Source organism: Nannobrachium achirus, assembly GCF_963921795.1.
Source record: "Nannobrachium achirus genome assembly, chromosome: 11".
Lineage (NCBI taxonomy): Eukaryota > Metazoa > Chordata > Actinopteri > Myctophiformes > Myctophidae > Nannobrachium > Nannobrachium achirus.
In genome coordinates, this window is record NC_137820.1 from 29,363,141 (window position 1) to 29,387,153 (window position 24,013).

General features: G+C 41.3%; 1 protein-coding gene across 1 annotated transcript in view; it reads right to left on the minus strand.

Annotated features, from left to right (window-relative positions):
- Positions 1–4,548, minus strand: part of LOC308294260 (uncharacterized protein) — a gene marked incomplete at its 5' end in the record, with an annotated part of 30,667 nt that extends 26,119 nt beyond the window's left edge. The window contains one exon of the mRNA XM_080736987.1: positions 4,306–4,548. Coding sequence (XP_080593113.1) covers positions 4,306–4,548 — 243 coding nt within the window. The remainder of the gene's footprint in view (positions 1–4,305) is intronic.
- Positions 4,549–24,013: the final 19,465 nt, after the last annotated feature.

Below are 24,013 nucleotides of genomic sequence, written 5' to 3' on the forward strand. Positions count from 1 at the left end.
CTAGCCCTTACCCGTTCAAAGATATGAGCTCCAAAATGATGTGCAGTGTGCATACAGTATATGAGGGATGGAAAGTAACTTTAACTGGTGCTTGCATGATAATATGTAGGAGCCTCATGCTAGATGCAGAATAGATGAGTCTCAAGCTAGATGCAGAATAGATATAGATACAGCATAAAAATGCTAATATACAGCATACGATTTGTGAAAGTGACAAACGGGCTTCACAGTTATGTCAGGTGTGTTCATATGCTAATGGTGATGCGATTTCAGATCAATTGCTCCAGCCACTGAGGAGAAACGCTGTGACAGACACTCACTCACTCAGACAGACATTCGCAAAATTATAGTATAGACTAGCCCTTACCCGTTCAAAGATATGAGCTCTGAAATTATGTGCAGTGTGTGGGTTATGGGGTGTACTGTGCACTGTGCACACAGTATATGAGGGATGGAAAGTAACTTTAACTGGTGCTTACATGATAATATGTAGGAGCATGTAAGAAATACCCGTTTCGTTTAATGGCTACAGAGATACTGTGTACCGATCTGCATGATTTTTGGACAACATCTGTAACAGGGCCAGACAACCCCCCACCCGCGCGCGCGCGCGCGCGCACACACACACACACACACACACACACACACACACACACACACACACACACACACACACACACACACACACACACACACACAGCTGGTTAAACATGTTGCCTCATGCTAGATGCAGAATAGATAAGCCTCATGCTAGATGCAGAATAGATAGTAGATACACCATAAAAATGCTAATATACAGCATACGATTTGTGAAAGTGACAAACGGGCTTCACAGTTATGTTAGGTGTGTTCATATACTAATGGTGATGCGATTTCAGATCAATTGCTCCAGCCACTGAGGAGAAACGCTGTGACAGACAGACAGACAGACAGACAGACAGACAGACAGACAGACAGACAGACAGACATTTGGAAAATGATATGTTTGATATATAGGCTACTACATTGAATACATAGAATGAATAACCTATAGGTTTTATGGTCATGATTCACCAGGATCCTGGATGGCTTGATTTTTTTTGGGGCACCAGTAAACCACGCCCACTGCTATGGCCCAGCTATTTGCAGGCGTTCCGTGTTGAGATCGGTTTAGATCAATGGTCTGTAATCTAATTTGCAATTCAAAAACTTTACATTGTATTTAAAATGTAACCTGCCAAACGTTCACAGCTCCGCCTCTGCCTGTCTGCCATATCGTGCGTGCGTGCATGCATGCCTGCATGCACACGCACTTTGGCAATGTTAAAGGACAACTTTAGTTTTTTACAACAACTTGTTGTAAAAAACAAGTTGTTGTCAACAAGGGTTCATATTTTAGATTGTAATTAAAGAATATAAAAGATGAGTGTTAAACTTATTTCTTGTGGGGGCTAGAAGTGTTACTGTAAATAGCAATAAAGAAACTGCTGGCTAAAAAGACATATTTAGCCACTTGTACGCATGCCCCCACATGCGTACGCATGCCCCACATTTTAGCACGGTAAATGGAACGAAGCAAATGAAAACATTTTAATACTCGCTTTTTCTTTTCTCTAATTACAATCTAAAATATAAACCCTTGTTGTAAAAAAACAAAGTTGTCCTTTAATGTCAGAGTAATTAAATCTGAGAATAAATTCCTTACCAAGAAATGTCTACACCAATGTGTTTGTAAAGGTGTAACAAACCCATCTAACAAAGTTTGAAATTCCCAATTCCTAGGGGAATTTTTGACAGCTGCTGAAAGTTGGGGTCCCATTACTAGTATAAGGGGTCAATAGGGGTTTTTAAGGATTCTGAATCCATTGCAAGTGTTTGTTTTGCACCAAAAAAGACAACAAAAAAAAACATTCCTTCGGCTAAAAACGGACCCACAAATATATGGTTTAGTGATGAGTCCTCTCTTTTCAGTTTCAGTGGAGGGGGGGGGGGGGGGTGTTATACCCCTCCCCCACAATTGTGTTGTATGAGCTTGATTCATGGACACTATATCTAGCAAGGTTTGACTCAAAGCCACACAGAGTAGGCTATTTATTGAAGTGTTGATACTTTTACTGACTGAAAGCCACAAACACACTGATAAGATCATGTATCCCACTATCAGATGCAGAGATTAGTCATGATCAAGTCATGATCAAAGCGCAGACTCAGAGATTGTATTGAAGGGATTTTGATTTTACCATGTAGGCTAATAATTGCATCATTTAGGTCTATTTATTTCTAGATAAACAATCCAGACTATAAATAGGAAATTTACTAGACTAGTCTAGTAAATTTCCTAATACTCGTGAGGCTTGTCGACCTATTTATATTCACTATAAATAGGTCGACAAGCCTCACGAGGCACATGAATAACTTCCCAACAGGGCTTCACATGACAATTTGGCTATCGAGTCAAAAATAGGCAACCACACTCGCAATTTAGCAATTTTTGCATTCTTTCATAATATATGATAATATATAGGCTACTAGATTGAATACATAGAATGAATAACCTATAGGTTTTATGGTCATGATTCACCAGGATCCTGGATGGCTTGATTTTTTTTTTGGGCACCTGTAAACCACGCCCACTGCTATGGCCCAGCTATTTGCAGGCGTTCCGTGTTGAGATCGGTTTAGATCAATGGTCTGTAATCTAATTTGCAATTCAAAAACTTTACATTGTATTTAAAATGTAACCTGCCAAACGTTCACAGCTCCGCCTCTGCCTGTCTGCCATATTGTGCGTGCGTGCGTGCTTGCGTGCGCGCGTGCGTGCATGCGTGCCTGCATGCACACGCACTTTGGCAATGTTAAAGGACAACTTTAGTTTTTTACAACAACTTGTTGTAAAAAACAAGTTGTTGTCAACAAGGGTTCATATTTTAGATTGTAATTAAAGAATATAAAAGATGAGTGTTAAAGTTATTTCTTGTGGGGGCTAGAAGTGTTACTGTAAATAGCAATAAAGAAACTGCTGGCTAAAAAGACATATTTAGCCACTTGTACGCATGCCCCCGCATGCGTACGCATGTCCCACATTTTAGCACGGTAAATGCGATAAAACAATAGAACGAAGCAAATGAAAACATTTTAATACTCGCTTTTTCTTTTCTCTAATTACAATCTAAAATATAAACCCTTGTTGTAAAAAAACTAAGTTGTCCTTTAATGTCAGAGTAATGAAATCTGGGAATAAATTCCTTACCAAGAAATGTCTACACCAATGTGTTTGTAAAGGTGTAACAAACACATCTAACAAAGTTTGAAATTCACAATTCCTAGGGGAATTTTTGACAGCTGCTGAAAGTTGGGGTCCCATTACTATAAGGGGTCAATAGGGTTTTTTAATGATTCTGAATCCATTGCAAGTGTTTGTTTTGCACCAAAAAAAAAAAAAAAAAACATTCCTTCGGCTAAAAACGGACCCACAAATCTATGGTTTAGTGATGAGTCCTCTCTTTTCAGTTTCAGTGGAGGGGGGGGGGGGGGGGGGTTATACCCCTCCCCCACAATTGTGTTGTATGAGCTTGATTCATGGACACTACCGGTATATCTAGCAAGGTTTGACTCAAAGCCACACCAATCTCTCATGTATCCCACTATCAGATGCAGAGATTAGTCAAAGTCATGATCAAAGCGCAGACCCAGAGATTTTATTGAAGGGATTTAGATTTGACAATGTAGGCTAATAATTACATCATTTAGGCCTATACAGGCTAAGTAATCTCTCTTGTCAGGTATAGTATAGATAGATGGATAGATTTATTTATAGATAATTACCACGATTTCCTGATGTCTGTGACTGAGTTATCAGTCAACATCCTCACTAAATTGTCAGGTTGTCCTACATGCATATTATGGTGTAGGTCCTACACTGTAGGGAGTAGGCTATTTGTTTATTTATGTGTACAGGTAGGCCTATTGATTTTATTTGTGAGTATTAGTGTATATAGGCTACTTGAGTCTATTTGTGTATTTCTATTTCTATTAATAAGCTAGTGTAGGCTATTAGTCACCAGGGGTGTCACACCACCAAATAATGTGGACTTCTTGCAGCTGTTCAGCCTAGCCTGAAGTGAAGATGTGTAGTCTGGCCATCCTTGAGGTGACAATGGCAGCTGGCATAGGAATTCACACAATAAACAATAGACCTGCCACACTTCACAGTAGTCAAACTTCATTCGGTGACCACACATGTGTCTTATCTCTCTCTCTCTCTTGTCCGACCAGTCCAGCGAGCTGTTCCAGTGCACTCCTAGGAATTTGTAGTTGTCCACAAACTCCACCACCTCCCCATTTAAGGTGCTTGGCCCCCGGGGGAACTCTCTTGGATGTGCGCAAGTCCTGCAGCTCTGCAGCCTCACATACTGCGGTCTGCCTGAAAGGTAGTCTGTGATCCATCAGCACAAGCTTCTCCACAAGCAGAGGAGGCTGGATAGTGTCGAAAGCACTGGAGAAGTCAAAACACATGATTCTGACAGTGCAGCCAAGATCTTCCAAGTGGGTGAAGGCCTTGTGGAGCATGTAGGTGATGACATCGTCTACCCTGATGTCAACCTGTTAAACAAACTGAAGGGGGTCCAGGTGTTCACTAAAGTACCATGCATAGTAGTACATAAGGGCCGCAGGAATACACATGAAACGGAGGGGGAGAGTGATTTAATCCGGTTGCTCCTTATGTCCGTACGTAATTGTCTCTGTCCGTAACCTTACAGACAACACTCAACCCGACGGATTAAAACCAATAAAAGACGTACGTACGCTTGAACTACCCGTGGCGAACCGTGGCAGTAGTGAGGACAATTACTTATGACAGCGGTTCTGAAACTATGTGTCCCAACAAGAAATATAATTTAGCAAGAAACGGGAAAAAAGGAACGTCATTGCAATCACTGAAGAGGACGTCTGGACTCCTCACAGGCTCAAACGGCTTTATTGGCATGAGAAAACATACACACAAACACACGCTCGCACACACTCACACCGCCTGTCCTCCAACAGCGAGACGGGTGCAGTGCACTGTGTTTTGTTATAATTACTCAGTCCGGGTGGTTAATCTGTACCTCGGTCCTTCGCGGAGTTGCATTTACCGCGATAATGTTGCCGACAGACAGCAGCTTATATCAAACATCGCGTCGGTCGTCGGGTCAAGAAATTCTGTGGTTCTACATATTTTGGCAAAAAAAAAAACACCTTTTGACGCGGATGCATTCACACCAACACCGAACCATATTCTGTTGTGAATCGAAACCACGTTTATTTTGCGGATTTGTATTTGTTTGTTTGATCCGCAACAGAATACACATTCTTCACACCAGCCCAGTCTTCACACCAGCCCAAATTATGCACATTTTCCAAACAATATACTACAGGATTCGTTTTAATCGCATTAAAACATGCATGTGTGTGTGAATGCACTCTCAGACATTTTTTAAGGGTGCATTCACGGTAAAATGAATCCTGAAGCGCATTGTTGGAAAATGCGCATTGTTGGAAAATGCGCATTGTTTGGGCTGGTGTGAAGACAAACAAACAAATGCAAATAAAAAAACTGTGGTTTCGATGTGCAACAGCATACGGTTCACTGTTGATGTGAAGGCAATTGACGTAAAATGCTGGAAACGTGTGGCCATGAAACATTGTGGTAGAGCCCTGCGCAAGTTAAATCACACTCCTGACCATTACCGCCTGTCCACTCAATGATTTCATTTCTGTCCGCCGATCCCTCCCTAATTAGTAAGTGAACAAAGATGACAGATGAATAATAGAGATTTGTTTTACAGAGATCTCTAGGCATCCAAACTCCTGTCCCTGGCCAGCAACATCAGCAGCTGTGCTGCGTCTCATCACACAACCTCTATCTGTTCCTGGAGCCCTTAATATACTTTCTATACAATGCATGGTTATTTCCAAAAGATGACTAATGATCACTCAGAGTCTGGGTGACTTCTTCATTTTTGTGGTCAATTGGCGGTCAGTCAACAACTCCCTAATTCGAAGTGCTGGGTGACGCTGGAACCTATAGAAAATAGAGGAAGCCTAGGGACACCTATAGTCATTGCATGAACTCTTTGTCCATCTGTGTGTTTGCCAATGCCACCACAGTTTCCTCATTACATTTAACGACATTAAGTGTCGTCTGTCCCAATAAGGAGCTGTTTATAAGTTATACAACGAGCACAGTGTTTGCCGTATGGCTGTCTGGTATGTGTTGTGACATGTAGAAAACAACATGCATGGGACACAGTTTAGTTTTAACAAAGAAGCATAATCATAATAAGAATCATAGTATACTCATAATATGCAAAGTATAACTATATGTACTTCACTAGGCTACAACTAAGATGAAAGGATATGACTTAGAGAGGAGAGAAGCAAAGAAGGATACATTTGAGGGATCACATCACGATCCCTCCCGCATAATTTATTTGTGAGGAGGAGTTGCTCACAGTCACAAATAAAGGGAGAGTGCCACGGGAGTCAGTATTGTATAGACTATAGTATAGGCTATAATTGCGACCGAAGGTCGCAGTTTACCATGAGAAATGTCACAGCTTGTCCGCGTGTAGACATACGTGTACACAATGTTATGGTAATTGTTAAATTAATTAAATATGCAAGAATGTTGCAATTTCACCCCTCCCAATCGCACTGGGTATACCGAATTATATGTGAGAATGCGCCCTAAATGGCTACGCTGGATACGTCACATTACATATATTATGTGTCACGGTAGAACACACCATGCACTTGGAGAGATTGTTAGTAAAAAAAATCAAAGATGTGAAGGTGACGTTCCATATACTGTATGTACACACTAAAAACTCATGGGTCATTTCTTGACCCAAATCATGGGTCATTTGTGTTAGGTCAAATTTCGGGGTCATTTCTCAGAGCCACAACCCTTCCTTAAGTTATTGGGATATTATTTTGACCCAATTCCAGGGTTGTTCGAGTTAGGTAATATTTATCTGGGGGTGACCCGTTTTTGGGGTTAGTGGTAACCCCTATACTTGGGTCAGTTGTCTAGCTTTGGGCCAATCAGGGGACAGGCACCATAAACCTGTTTGCAAAGCATGCTGGGAAAAGCATTTTTCTAGGTTTCCAGAGACATTTTCTAAGCTGTTGGGAGCTAAAAATGCTAAATATGTCATATCCATGTGTCTGTCTCGGCAAGCTGTCTGTCATATGTCTGAATTTGATTTGTCAATATTTGAGCCTAAACCCTAACCGTAAGTGCTTGGCTGCTAGGTTAGGGTTGAGCTCCCTCCCTAACAGCTTGTCTGAATGAGAAGAACTCATAGTAATTCTGAGATTATTTTTGTGTATCTTCTCTAAACTATTCTGATTATAGTATTATCAACATTGTTGCATAATATATTTTATGCACTTTTATGTTGATATTACCAATCTTTGAACAAATCATCTGAGAAGAAACCCTGAAACATTTCTGATGTTATGTTAATGACAGATAATATTGACATAAAGACCATGCATATGTAGGTTGTATTCATTTAGCCCACTCAACCCCAAAACTTGGGTCATATTGACTACAATCTTGGGTCATTTTAAACAAATAATTTGGTTATTTATTTGACCCAATTTATGGGTCAATATTCATAACCAAATTTCTTGCGTTAAAATAACCAAACCTGGCATTGGTCCCTATTTGACCCGTGAGTTGGATCAAAAATGACCCAAGTTGAGTTGTTTTTGACCCAGCAGTTTTTAGAGTGTATAACTGTATCTCAGCTAGGGACGTGCAGACAATGTTAGAGAGGCAGGGGCTGAAATTTCTAAAAGGGCCTTTGGTGAAAATATTGGAAAATTGCAGACCTCCAAGCTCACAACGCGTTAGGCTGGGACGCGTTGTGAGCTTTGGCGGTCGGCTATTTTCGGTACTTGATACCACACTAAACTAAGCATAAACAAGTGAATACTGGAGACATGGCGTACGGCATGGATTTCTACACAGAGAGGGGAAACATAAGATGCTGCATTCAAGTTCAGGGGAGTTTGGAAATGGCAATTCTCTTTAATGCTGCTTTCAGGTATGGCATGGAAAGGGGGCTTTTTCATTTCTTTCACCATAGTGAAAACTGCATTCATGGTCTGGAGAGGGCACTTTTTACAGCCAAGTAAAAGGGCTCAAGCCCCCTTTGATGTCTATGTGTGCACGTTTAGTTTTTTGAACAACTATTCCTGCTTTAACAGCTGCAGCTCCTCATGATCCCAGAGTGGGGCATCATTTGCTCCTCGACTAACCAATCCGTCATCTCGACAACCATTCTCCCATTAGACATGTTTGACAAATAGCATGGCTGAACCACCTCACTGTTAGTCATCACATGCAAAACAAATGTCCATCTGATTGATGGACAACAATTGCGTGTCTTCTGTCAACTGTAGCATCACACACACGCACACACACACACACACACACACACACACACACACGTTAATCTGGTTTCAGATAACATTCATTGTCTATAATATGAGGCCACGTGGTGACGTATGTGGAGAGCAGGGTAGCCTACAGTCCCCTTCATAACAGACCCCTCTGATTATATCTATGAAATTCAATAACTTTGACACAGACAGATGGACTTGCTGCTGTCGGTGGGGGGGGGGGGGGGGGGGGTTGGTGTGTCATATCGGCAAACATGTCAGCCCTGAGGTACCGATGGGACTGAACGTCACTGAAGTCTGTTATGGCTGGAAACAACCTTAGAGGGAGGAAGAGCAAGGAAAAGGCTACTCCAAACACAGTCAGTGCTGTCCTGAAGATAGGACGAGTGGGTAGGGAGACCTTCTGGTAATCTCAAGGTTGCCCTCTCTGTGAAAATCCATGCTGTTACGCCACATCTCCAGTAATCACTTGATTAGGCTTAGTTTAGTGTGGTATCAAGCATCGTTGCAACGCGTTGTGAGCTTGGAGGTCTGCTATTTTCAATAATATAAGACACGGGGGCGTGCAGAGAATGTTACAGAGGCAGGGGCTGAAATTTCTAAAAGGGCCTTTTGGGTGAAAATATTGAAAATAGCAGCCCTCCAAGCTCACAACGCGGGCTTGTGAGCTTGAAGGTTGTTTATTTTCAATGCTTGATACCACACTGAACTAAGCATAATCAAGTGAAGGAGAGTTTGGACAAGGCAATTCACTTGAATGCTGCCTTCAGGTATGGCATGAAAAGAGGACATTTGCGTTTCTTTCACCATAGTAAAAACTGGTGTCTGTCCAGAATGGGATCTGATGAATGGGAAAGGTTCTTGACATGGGTCCCACCCAGTGCTGTGTTCTACCTGATACTGGGGTCTACGCCGTATGCCCTCGTGAACCTTTCAAACTAGCTTATCTGATAGGCATTATGCACTGGCGTGGCATGAATGGCCGCGGATCGTTAAAAAATCTAGAACACACTGGTCCCACCTCCTTATCTCTTAAGTACACACACAACTTACCAACATACCCTAAAACCTTGCTGTGAGTGGGGAATGGGGTACTTAAGGTGACTTCACACCAAAGAGACTACAGGCCACTTTTAACCGCACAGATTCGGCGACGATTCGGCGGCGGAAGGCGGCGGATAGCGTCGTTTGCCGAACGGGAGCTCATCGTCAGGTTTTCGGCAGCGGGTCGGGAACGTTATCGACCGAAAACTGGAAAACTGGACTTGCTCAGTTTTGTACAGTCGCCCCTGGCCGTCGGTAAGATTGAGGGAGTTGTAGAATAGTTTGCTACTGTTGCAAAACCAAGCCAAAATAAGCCAGAGACATTTTCCCGTCGCATATTTTTACTAAATACCATATTCTCAATCACAACTCTCAGTTCCTATTCCAATCTGATCCAAAGCAAAGCTAGTAAATAGTGCAGCAGCTCCCCGTGTTGTTGTTGTTCTTTTTTTCCCCCTTCTCCTCTGCACCAGTGTTACCAGATGGGAAATGTTGAATTATCGTACCGGAGGCTCAGAATTATCGTATTTGACATGAAACTATCGTACACGGCCAAAAAAGAGAAATCACTCGCGTAAAAACGTAATTTCACAAAAAAATGCGTCTTTAGTGTAAGAAACGACCTCGTTTTAGACTCCTGCGTGACAAAAACGCATCAGATATGCTGTGTGGAGGCAGGCAACTTCTTGGAGCTTACACAAATAAAAGCCTGAACCTGGTCTGGAAAGATGCAACCAGTGTTTTTAATGCCTCCAAGTACAGATCTAGGGTCAGATTGACTGATTTCCTGGCTTATTTTGAGAAGCCAAACCAGATCCCAGATCAGCAGCCAGGGAAAATAGTGAATTCACGCTCTTTTTGATGATATGCCGAAATTATCGTACATTTGGGCATTTTTGGAATTATTGATCGTACATCGTACAGAGGGTCAAATTATCGTACAAATACGATAATTATCGTACGTCTGGCAACACTGCTCTGCACGGAGAACACACAGTGGCTCCGGTATGGTTGCCAGATTCTGTGAGTGAAATAAGCGACCAGGTCTATGAAAATAAGCCCAAAAGCAGCGACCAGTTTCACCTCTGAGCTCTATTACATTAGTTATTTTATAAAATAATGTTGAAAGCAAGGCCAAATAAGCAACTACACTTCAGAAACAAGCCCAAACAAAAGCAACCCACAACTAGCAACATTATAGGAAAACAGGATCAACGTTGCTTATAACGAGCAGACCCGGCACCACTGCCATACAGTAACTACAGTCGGCGTCGTCTGAAAAAATAAAAGTGCTTAGTTTTTTGCAGTTCTTTGCAGTTCTTTGCAGTCTGTGTACAGTCAGAAGTAGTCTCCTGTAGGCTGTTTGGTGTGTAGACACCTTACAGGAGACTCCTTCTGACTGTACACAGACTGCAAAGAACTGCAAAAAACTAAGCACATTTTCGTCAGCCGACTGTAGTTACTGTAGCCTACTTGTACACAGTTGTGCGCATGTGCACTGAGATCACATGAACATGAACGCTGGTATGGCAGTGTTGCCAGGTCTGCTCATTATAAGCGACTTTGATCTTGTTTTCCTATAGTGTTCCTAGTTGTGGGCTCGCCTATAAGGCGAGCACACTTTAGATATTGTCATTATTGTGGGCTCGCCTATAAGGCGAGCACACTTTAGATATTGTCATTATTTATTTATCTATCAGGCAATCAGTAGACGGGATCTTCGGTTCCTTTCTACTCCTACATACTTAGTGAGAAAATTAAAATAAAAACATCAATGTGTTCAGTTTACAGTGGCGAAGTGTGCTATTATTTTTTATAGCAATCGGCCAAATGGTGGCGCTGTAGGAAGCCTTCGAAAGTGCGATCTTTGAACAGGTATAGCTCATGCTGTGTTATACATACAGCCATGAAACCTGTATACACTTATGCGTCTCCTCATGCCGAACAACTTTTTCCCTCTAACTTTTGACCTCTGACCTTTAGGTCTCCCACAATTCGGAATTATATGAAAAACAGTAAAAATCTATCTCCTCCTGGGATTTTCGCGTCAAGTGCACAAAACTTTTTTCACATGAACTTTGGACCAATACGGTCAGATTGATCAACCAGATTTTTTTTAAAGTGAAATATAATTTTTTAATAATTTAATCAATATTGCGGTTTTATGCAAATTATTCTTCGGCCTCTAAATCATACATGCAAAGGTACACGTTCATGGCATTTGGCAAAGATGTGGAGGGTTAGTCAAAGTATCACTGAAACCAATTTTATTCCAATCGGCCAAAGGGGGGCGCTATACGAAGCGTTTGAAAATTCAAACTTCAAACGGGCATAAGTCATGACTCGTTTCGTTTGAAGACATGCAACTTGTTATACGCGTGCTTTGACTCGAGCGGAAGACATCTGTGTCGTTGTTAAGTAAGCTCCGCCCTTCGATTTTCCGCCATTTTGAGCAGTTTGTAAAACGCGTAAACCCGCTTTTATTCTGGAATTTTCGCTCCACGTGCACAAAACTCTTTTTTACGTGAACTTTGGACCGATATCTAAAGATCTGTCAGATCGGATTTCTTTAAAATTGAAACATGCTTTTTTAAATAAATTCAATGAATATTGCAGTTTTATGCAAATTATTCTTCTGCCTCTAAATCATACATGCAAAGTAACATGTTCATGGCATTTGGCAAAGATGTAGAGTGTTAGTCCAAATATCACTAAAACCAATCTTACCCCAATTGGCCAAAGGGGGGCGCTATATCATTTTGAGCAGTTTGTGAAACGCTTAAACCCATTAGGATTTTTTTTTTTGCAATTTGCATGAAACATTCTACACACAATCTAAGGACCTTTATCTAATATGCCTATGAAGTGCACACACACAAAAAAATAAAAAATAATAATGAATATAGCTGCAAGCAGCGATAAAGTGGCCAAAGCCAAAAACACCTCAAATCATGAACACAGCCTGCAATGGGTGTGAAATCTTGCAAGCACATTCCCAATAGGTCAAGGAACAGATACCACCCTTCTTACATTGGCCTGTTATAGCGCCACCAGCGGGTCAACTTTTGCACAACACATTTTTCGAACAAAATGGACCAATCTTTGACGTCAGTAACGTCAAAGAGAGCACTGCCTGCGATCTTGACATTTTGTACTTTTATAGCCATTGTTTTCCGGCTTGAAGCGAGCCCACAATTGTTTCGAAGGAACAATATTTTTCTAGTTTCTATACTAGGCAGGCAGTCAGTGCAAGTATCAAAAAACTTCGGTTCCTTTCTACTCCTACATACTTAGTGAGAAAATGAAAATAAAAACATCAATGTGTTCAGCTTACTGTGGCGACGTGTGCTATTACTTTTTACAGCAATCGGCCAAATGGTGGCGCTGTAGGAAGCCTTTGAAAGTGCGAACTTTGAACAGGTATAGCTCATGCTGTGTTTGAGGTAAAGCCATGAAACCTGTATACACGTATGCGTCTCCTCATGCCGAACAACTTTTACGCTCTGACTTTTGACCTTTGACCTTTAGATCTCCCACAATTTGGAATTATATGAAAAACAGTAAAAATCTATCTCCTCCTGGGTTTTTTTCGTTACGCGCACAAAACTTTTTTCACATGAACTTTGGACCAATACGGTCAGATTGATCAACCAGATTTCTTTTAAAGTGAAATATAATTTTTTAATAATTCAATCAATATTGCGGTTTTATGCAAATTATTCTTCGGCCTCTAAATCATACATGCAAAGTTACACGTTCATGGCATTTGGCAAAGATGTAGAGGGTTAGTCAAAGTATTACTGAAACCAATTTTAGTCCAATCGGCCAAAGGGGGGCGCTATACGAAGCGTTTGAAAATTCAAACTTCAAACGGGCATAAGTCATGACTCGTTTCGTTTTAAGACATGCAACTTGCTTACACGCGTGCTTTGACTCGAGCGGAAGACATCTGTGTCTTTGTTAAGTAAGCTCCGCCCTTCGATTTTCCGCCATTTTGAGCAGTTTGTAAAACGCGTAAACCCGCTTTTATTCTGGAATTTTCGCTCCGCGTGCACAAAACTTTTTTTACGTGAACTTTGGACCAATATCTAAAGATCTGTCAGATCGGATTTTTTTTTTAAATTGAAACATGCTTTTTTAATAATTCAATGAATATTGCAGTTTTATGCAAATTATTCTTCTGCCTCTAAATCATACATGCAAAGTAACATGTTCATGGCATTTGGCAAAGATGTAGAGTGTTAGTCCAAATATCACTAAATCCAATCTCACTCCAATTGGCCAAAGGGGGGCGCTATATCATTTTGAGCAGTTTGTGAAACGCTTAAACCCGTTAGGATTTTTTTAGCAATTTGCATGAAACATTCTACACACAATCTAAGGACCTTTATCTAATATGCCTATGAAGTGCACACACACACAAAAAGAAAAATAATAACAAATATAGCTGCAAGCAGCGATAAAGTGGCCAAAGCCAAAAACACCTCAAATCATGAACACAGCCTGCAATGTCCGTGAAATCTTGCAAGCACATTCCCAATAGGTCAAGGAACAGATACCACCCTTGACCCTTCTTACATTGGCCTGTTATAATAGCGCCACCAGCGGGTCAACTTTTGGCACAACACATTTTTGGAACAAAATGGACCAATCTTTGACGTCAGTAACGTCAAAGAGAGCACTGCCTGCGATCTTGACATTTTGTACTTTTATAGCCATTGTTTTCTGGCTTGAAGCGAGCCCACAATTGTTTCGAAGGAACAATATTTTTCTAGTTGTGGGTTGCTTTTGTTTGGGCTCGTTTCTGAAGTGTAGTTGCTTATTTGGTCTTGCTTTCAACATTCTCAACATTTTCAAAATAGCTAATGTAATATTATTCCTCTGAGAGTTGAGATTGAGAATATAGTATTTAGTTAAAATCTGCAATGGGAAAGTGTCTCTGGCTTGTTTAGGCTTGCATGGTTCTGCAGCAGTAGCCACACCTTCACTTCAGACGGGTATGGGGCGACTCAACAAAACTGGAAAAGTCCAGTCTTCCATTTTTCCGTTGATACTAGTCGATAGCGGTCCCGACCGGCTGCTGAAAACCTGCTGATAAGCTCCCGATGGCTACCTGTCGGCACCCGATGCTTTTCGACCGCAAATCATGGGAGAGTCTGTGCGGATAATACCTGCGTTTAGGGGTATTTGAACAATGTCTGAGACTATAGTTAATGATTTGCTCCCCTCTCTCCAGCAGCAACTTAGTCCCACTGCATTTTACCGTCCCAACAGACACTCCAACCTTGCAGGTGAGCGTGCGCGCGTGCGCTGCGAGCGTTCATTTGTGTGTGTGTGTGTGTGTGTGTGTGTGTGTGTGTGTGTGTGTGTGTACGAACGGTAGGCCTGTCACAATTATTACATAATCGCCTAATCACAATTATTTGAGATAATCACAATTATTTTGCATAAATATCAGATCTACAAGTTTTCCGCTATTTTCAAAATGTTTTTTTTTGTGATTATGATGCCTATATGGCAAACAGAAATGTAATTTGTATTCATATCCAGTCTTCAATGCCAAAAACACAATTCAATCTTTAATCACAATTATTTGTATGACAATTAATCGTAAATTAAAAATTGTAATTGTGACAGCTCTATATGTGTGTGTGTGTGTGTGTGTGTGTGTGTGTGTGTGTGTGTGTGTGTGTGTGTGTGTGTGTGTGTGTGTGTGCGTGTGTGACTGCGTGACTGCGTGTGTGTGTGTACATACTGTTGTTCCCACCTGGCTTGTTTCCCATATGGGTCGTAACTCCTCCTATGTATAGGTCCTTTATATTCCCTGTCACCCCACCAGGAGTACTGGATGGACATTGTGACATCGTGCAAAGGTCAGGGCCTTTGCAACAAGAGGGCATATAGGCCTACCCTGAGGAGGTGGCAGACATGTCACTGTGGTGCCCTAAAGGGCGAGGTTGCGCTGAAACATCAGAGTTTCTTAATATGACACAGTTAAGAAACAGTTAAGAAGCAAGAGTTAAACTATTAATCTGGCTGGTTGAGTCATCATTGTGATGTCAGAACAGGTCAGCTATATCCATATCTGGAGTCTGTGAGGTCAGATTTGCTAGCTCCATATATGGAGATATCTTGGACATATATGGAGGGTGACATGAGGCATGGATGGACGGACAGACAGACAGACAGACAGACATGATCTGCAGGTTTTCATACTAAATGCGACTTACGGTCGCAATAATATACATAATAATTGGAAGCTTGTAAGATACGATGTCTCTAGATGCCTGATAGCTATTGTTTTGGTTCCAGCCGTCTTGTTATGGTTACACAGCTGTCTTGTTATGGTTCATCTTGTCCTTGGAGCAGCTACTAGTAGAACTATTGTCTAATCCCTGCTCCTTGACAGAACTACCGCACCACCGACCTGACTGTTACTGCACTTCTCCCCACAATATCATGTACATTAAAGCATAACCATCACCACCTGGAACAGTGGTTCCCAAACCTTTTAGCTCGAGAGACCCAAAAGAGAGATTAGACGTTTGCCTGGCTGGGACACAAACTAGTAAAAATAGCAGATCTAGAAGCGCATAACGCCTCACTTCGTGCCCCGCTGCAAGCTTGTAGATCGGCTATTTTCAGTACTTCTTAATTATAATATTTATTTCATTCATGGTAGTTCTTAGATTTTTGTTTGTTTGCACAAATATATATTTTGAATGTAAAGTTTAATTATTACTTGAGTTGTGACTTGTGATCCATAAAGATTGGTCTGTGACATATAATATTGTCTCGACTCCTATTGCCTCATCAATTACTGGGGCATCCAGAATTCTACGACACAGGACGACAGCCTCTTCTTTAACAATTAAAAAAATAGCATAATATACAAGCTCACAGCGCTGCGAGCTTGTAGATCTGCTATTTTTGAAAAATCTTGAACATTTGTGCAAGTCTTTGAATTTTTGACCCCTCTATACATTTCTTCTAAATCCTTTCTAAATCAGTGGCTTCCCAAACTTTTTCATGTCAAATAGCCTCAAAATGACATGTATTTGGCCACGGACCCCCATCTCAAAATGTGTTGTTCCAGGGACCACCCAGAAGCAAATATTTGAGTTTCAAATGTTCGCTTTTAAAAAGACATATTCAAAGAAAGAAATCATGATTTTTCAAAAAATAGCAGATCTACAAGCTTGCAGCGCAGCACTCGGTGCCGCGCTGTGAGCTTGTATATCTGCTATTTTTCAATAGTTAAAGCATTAAATAATTCTAGGCCTATATGGATCAAGGGGCACCAGTGGAGAAAGTGAGTGGTTTCAAGTACGCCAGTGTGCAGCGCACTGAGTAAGTCTACTTGAAAACAGACATTATATTAATAATTATGGAATGCTAAACAAGAAATTCAAGGTCTCACAGAAGTTCCAGAAATATTCTACTCCCCCCTTCTCCGCTCCCTCCACTGGCTCCCGGTTGCGGCCCACACTGAATACAAAACACTAATGCTGACCTTCAAAGCAGCCAAACACAGGGATGCTGACAGAACCCTCGCTAAAAACCCCAGGACAAAAATCCGCTCGTCCTAGACAATTTTCCCTCCTGCCCCCAAACTGTGGAATAAACTCCCTGTCGCACTTAGAACTACAGACTCCGTTACAAGTAAAAGTCTTGAATTCAAAATGTACTTGAGTAAAAGTACAAGCCTATTGGTATGAAAATGTACTTAAAGTACAAAAAGTTAAAGTACTCATTATGCAGAATGTGTCCTTTCAAGTTTTCAAATGTGTACAAATATTTTTAAAATATCAGATCTACAAGCTCACAATGCGACTTAGGGCAGTCCCGTGTCATATTGCGATGCATTGTGAGCTTGTAGATCGGCTATTTTCAAATGCCTGAAATGTATAGGCTATAGGGCTGAAGTGGTTAGCCTACTGTATGTTTAATAATCAAATCTACAAAGTAACTAGTAACTAAAGTGTTCAAATAAATGGGGCCATCACAATTAGCCCTATTCACGGCCCGTCCACCTACTTCCGTTTCTCAGTATCCCCCGGGTGCTGACCTCAATTTAGAAGGGGAAACTATACTGGACTTAAAGCCAACAAATCGTTATTTCTAACGGTAAAGTAAATTATAATGCTTTGTGCCGTTTACTATATAACTCTATAGGCTTATAGTAGGATTTTCCCCTTCAAAACTGGACTTCAGCACCCGGGGGATGCTGAGTGGGCGGGTCGTGAATAGGGCTAATCACGTGGGAATAGCTCCTCCCAGAGTCCCAGGACCAGCAGGCTCCCAGGATCCAGGACCAGGATCCATTACCTGCAGGACGTGCAATGGTCCGCGTCGTCACATGGTCCCCACAGAGAGACACAGAAATATTTTCTTCCCAAAGGCTATCAGAGCCAGGAACAACAACCTAACTGCCAGATCAAATGTCCTCAAAATGTAAATCAAGCTTTGCTCGCAAAACAGAGCACACATGGTACTTGTACTTTGCACATATTGTACCTTGCACTATGCAGATTGTCTAGTATACCTGCTTATACTGCATATACTGCATATACGTGTGTGTGTGTGTGTGTGTGTGTGTGTGTGTGTGTGTGTGTGTGTGTGTGTGTGTGTGTGTGTGTGTGTGTGTGTGCACGCACGCGCATGTTTTTGAAATTTTCAGTTTTCAAATATGTTTTGACAAAGAAATAATAAATGTTTTATAGTCATGATTCACCAGGAGCCTGGAATCCTGGATGGATCCTTGGTTCCAGGCTTAAAATAATTCATTTTCCGAAATTTCTATTGAGAAAATGCATGGGTTTTATATCTGTGGCACCACAATATGGCAGCCACTGCTATGCCCTATCCACCTGTTTCCGCGAGAATTTACTGTAGCATTATCTGCGGGACACTTCCGGTTAACAGCAGACATACAAGCTCACGTCGCATCGCAGATGCAACCATTGTGAGCTTGTAGATCATTCTCGGCTGCGACGCCGGGAACTGCCGTACACCTTCTGCGCAATGCACAACGGGATGTGTGAAAGTTGTGGACACGAGGTCGCTTTACATTTAGGCCTATAAATATAAGCACAAATATTGTAGTTGTACAAGCTTGGATCATGAAGCAACTTCAGGCAGTGGCTTAGGGGTAGAGAAACTGTCATTAGAACACAGAGGGTTCCCAGACTCCGAACCCCTAGTTGCTCCCGATAAGCAGGTTTGTGCCTTGCATGGTTTCCTCCGCCATCCGTGTATGAATGTTTTTGTGAATGGGTGAATGTAATGCACAATCTCTGTAAAGCGCCTTGGATAAAGGCGCTATATGAATGCACCATTTGCCATGTATTTACCATTTATCCAGCAGAGTAGAGATGTTTATTCAGGAGTGTACACAAGTCCATGGACAAGGGTTAGCTAAACTAAAGCCTTGTGTCTGCTTAAAGGTCTTTTATAGGTTCGGGAGATCCCTCCCCTTTCCCCCCCACCATGCCCTTTTCCAGAGGCGTCAATTGGGTATGGAAAGGTATCAATGTTGATTTTGTCGACTAAAACAATGACGAAAAATGTTTGTCGACTGCGTTTTTAGAAAACTAGATGAAAACTAAGCTGTGATGACTAAAACTAAGACTAAATATATTGACAATTTCGTCAACAAAATAAAAACTAGTCTAAAACGTTAGGGAGGGACTAGTGGAGAAGAGAGTCATTTTATCTTTGGTTGATCTCAGGTGTTGCGTGCTGAAAATAGAACATCTACAAGCTCACAACGCGTCGCGCTGCGACACGTTGTGAGCTTGACAGAGGTAGGCTACATGTCTATTCTTAACCTGCCTATCACATCGTGTTACACAACCTGTCCACGTAGTCTTCCAACTCCTCTTTCTTATTGCTTCATCGTTGTTTGACCTTTAACACGCTTGCATGTGTCCAGTATGGTCAGCCGCAACACGTGTCATCAGGTTTCATAATATTTATATAGTAGTTCAGTCACGAGTAGGTGGACAGTGAACTCGACCCCAGCAGCCTACTTCAAAGTATAGACACTCCTGGTCAAATATTACGACAAGTGAAAGTTGATCATGTAAACTGGAGTATTTGCTTAAAAAAATAAATAAGAAAGTACAAAATTACAATATGAATTCAAAAGTGCATGCTTTTAAAAATGTTCAAAAGTACAAATTAAGAAAGAGAGAGAGAGAGAGAGAGAGAGAGAGAGAGAGAGAGAGAGAGAGAGAGAGAGAGAGAGAGCGAGAGAGAGAGAGAGAGAGAGTGAGAGAGAGAGAGAGAACAGCCCTATATGGGACTAGCCTATATTTCAGCACCATTACTTGCAATAATAGTCTCTCTTTTTTTGAGCGGTGGTCACACCGTCTCCATAGCGTGGCCGTGTGTGTAGGTATGTTTGTTTGTTAGTTAGTTTGTTTGTATGTGGGTGGGTCTGTATGTAGCCTCAAGCCTGTGTAGTACCTTTTCTGACCACACATGTTAAGGGAGGGGCGCTGTTGTCCAGGCCACACACACACACACACACACACACACACACACACACACACATACACACACACACACACGGGGGGGGAGAGAACCACCGCTCAGTTCACACGGGTGTGATTTTTTAGCCATCATTGACTCTGTCTGGAGAGATTGAGTGCCCACTGCCCAGAGCTGCAGCTCCTAAAGCCTGTGCATTAAGGGACAATCTTGAGCAATCATCAAGGACATTCATCACCCCAGCCACAAACCCCCACACACAGCTGCTGCGACCACGTGCTGCTGTTCCATCCTCTCTTTTCTATTCTCTCTTCCCCTTTTAACTTCCTTTAACTGCTCAAATAACTGCTCCTCATACAAATAAGGATTTCATGTACTCTTTTACTTTGTAACGGTTTGATGTGACAACTTCAAGTCTGTTGATTGATTGATTGATTGATTGATTGATTGATTGATTGACAGACATGAAAGGCAAATGCCGGCATGTTCTCAATGTGATATCAGTTAAACTCTTCATACAGTATGTTATCTTATAACTTTTACATTGCTAACTTTCACATGACACATAATCAGTAGCAGTAATGTGTGTGTGTGTGTGTGTGTGTGTGTGTGTGTGTGTGTGTGTGTGTGTGTGTGTGTGTGTGTGTGTGTGTGTGTGTGTGCGTGCGTGCGTGCGTGCGTGCGTGTGCCCTAAAGATAAACGTTTGTGAAAACCATTGATTTAAAGGACAGGAAAAAAGCGACCGAACTTTTCCTTGGCGATGGCTAGCCAGATTGCTTCCGCATTAACCGGAGTCAATAGTCTGGCCACGCGAGACTAACCTTTCCCTGACCTCAGGTTCCTGTTCCATAATTAGTCTAGTTCCCTGAAGCTAGTTCCCGGCAGCTTCAAGGGGGGGGAGGGGGAGGGATGTCTCGGCTTTTGTCAGATTTATAGTGTTTAGATTTCTCTAAAGATAAACGTTTGTGAAAACCATTGATATGAAGGACAGGGTGTAGCTCATTATAAAGTGAGAAAGAACATTGTATGTTTGGACTCAAACATACAATCAAGGATTTGTATTCCTAGTTAAAAAAAACATCTTATATGGAGATACTTAGCTCCAAGGTCTTTTCTAGGCTATTTTCTTAGAGGAGAGAAACAGGTGGTCTGTCTCTTGTTTGACACAACAACACAGTTGTATTCCATGAAAAGAAACACCTGTCTTAAGCCTAATTCGTCACACTACGGCATGCCAAAATCGCCCGTACGCCCGCAACACCACACATGGGCAAGCAGCAATGTGTCGGATCAGTGGAGGGAGAATGATTCTATTTGTTATAATAACTAGACCTTACCCGTTCGAATATATGTGCTGCAAAATATGTGCAGAGTGTGGGTTTTGGGGAAAGTAACTGTAACTGCATGGTGCGTGCGTGAGAATATGTGGGAGCATCATAATGTAAGGAGCAGCACATGGAGGAGTGTATATTTATGATGGATACAAATAATTTAACAGCAAAATTAGGTGAATAGAAATATGAGGATGTATTTGCTCCACATACGTTTTCTATACCCGTTGGACGATGAGACACACATCACCCGTTGCATGCGTGACCCATGGAGAGAGAGAGAGCGAGAGAGAGAGAGAGAGAGAGAGAGAGAGAGAGACTGCAACATTCCTAACTGTGAGAGAGGTGTGTGTGGGCCCGGGGCTACAGATCCCATGGCCTGGAGGAACGGACCGTAACCCTGACAACAGGCTGTAGAGCTGTAGAGTGAAGAAACGCTAAGAAATCGCTAGAATTTGGGAAAAATGAAATTCGGGCTCCGTCATCGTGTGTATAATGCTAATGGCCAATGCCATGTTAAATTTGAGATCAGTCGCTGAAGCGAGTGAATAGATAATGCATTTTGTGACTGACTGACCTCTCTCTCTAATTATATGTTATAGATATATATTTCATTACCAGTAAGACACCCTAAGGTGGAAAATCGACCTCGCCCTTTATGCAGGACGGAATTCGCACAGGACGGAATTAATTTGCAAGTGTGATTCGAGTTGTTGTTTAAGTTGGACAAAATGTTTTCCCAAATATGGCTATGACTGATGTCTGACATCATAGGTGTCTTATGTTATAGACCACATGAGACTCACACAATATGTCCATACATGGGCATTCCAAGCTATGGGCTTTTTTTTTTTGATGACATCAGGGATCTCCATATATGGGCATACAAGGGACAAGGACAGAATTAATTTGCAAGTGTGACTTGTGTCGCGGCGGTCACACTGGTTAGACTGACACAGTATGTATATACAGTATATTGGCATTCCCAAATATGGGCTTAATATTGATGACATCAGGGATCTCCATATGGTATATGGGCATAAAAGGGATTGTGTGTCTATAGACAACATGCCTGGCCACGCCCCCTACTTCCGACCGAAAGCCCTTTTTTGGGCTTGATCGTAGCGCGATTTCCTGTTTACGTTCATCTGATCTGATTCTCCTCTTAACTAATGAGACGGGATTGTTTTACTTTGTAATTTTACTTTGTAACTTATGTTAACAATGTCACTTAATGGCAACACTCATCCACTCTGCTGATAAATAAATGAGTTGTGACGATACACACCTGTTCTGCCATCATTCAATGTTATGAGTTGGAGGGAAAAAAAAAGAGATCTCAATTGAAACAATTGCCATAGGCTTTCTTGGGCGTATGCTTTTAGTTGACCTTGTACTAGTGTACTGTCATGAAACTACCTTTTTTCATATGCAAACTTCTTAAAAAATAACGCTATTTAAATTGTTTCAAAAGCTTTATACCCTGTATATATATATATAAAATGTCACAATGCGACATAGCTTTTTACACAATGCTGTACTCCCTCCAACTGCATGTCATATTATATGTTCGCCATTTTAAACTGTTTTTATTTTATTTGACACTTGCTTTGGCAATATAAACATGTCTTCTCATGCCAATAAAGCTCCTTTGAATTGCATTGATATAGGCCTACAAATAAACAGATTTGTGTATTTGAAAGCAAGCATTGAACCTAATCAGTATTTCATGGAAGCGAATGTTGTATGATTTCTAGCTAGCAAACCTTTTCCCTTCAGAACGCTGGTTGATCATGTCAAACGTTGTCATCTCCATTCTCCTCTGTTCTGGGATGAAGTCACAGTTGGCTTGTGTTGTGTGATATGCATTAATGTTTTTACAAATAGGCCTGTCAACAACTCAACCCACTCCAGAATAGACATAATACACATTAGCCCACCTATTATGTGCATCCTATGCTGTGTTCATTTCACTATATCACTGTAAATCATCGATTTAATCCTAATCAAGGCAATATAAATATCCATTCATATTTAATGCTCATTTAATCATTAAATCCTAAACTGTCACGTCAAAACAATGAATACATTTGGCTTTAATAGATACAAAAACAAACTGGATTAATTGAAAATGACAAGTGTTTAAAAGCATTCCTTCAAAGCATCATTGGGAACATTCCTTATCTCAATAACACAATATACAGTACAACATTTGAAACCCTCAACAGTTAAAAAGAAAGGCATGGACAAGTCAAAGAAAAGTGTGTATAAATATTTTATTGCAATAAATATGATGAGGAGACCCTCACATCTGGCTTCATTGGTCCTGGACGTACAGTACAGGTCTGAAAGACAGAAAACAATTGCATTCACAGATACAACACAACAGCGAAGAGCTTGTATTTCAATTATAATCAATGTTGTGTTGTCACAAGTGAAAATAACTTGTACTTAGTTGTAACAAGAGTAGTCCCCATACAGTAAAAGATCGTAGCTAACAAGGCTAATTAGCTAGCATGAGAGTTTTACCTTGTTGTTGTTGTTGTTGTTGTTGTGAGTCGTGCTGCTTCTCTGGGGAGTTTGCTGAGTTTAGGATATGTTAAGGATGTCATCAATACTATTAACTGGTGTAGATAGAATAAAAACATCGAAGATAGCGGTGCGCTTGCATATCAAGAGACCATGACCGCAGTCACCGCACCATCTGACA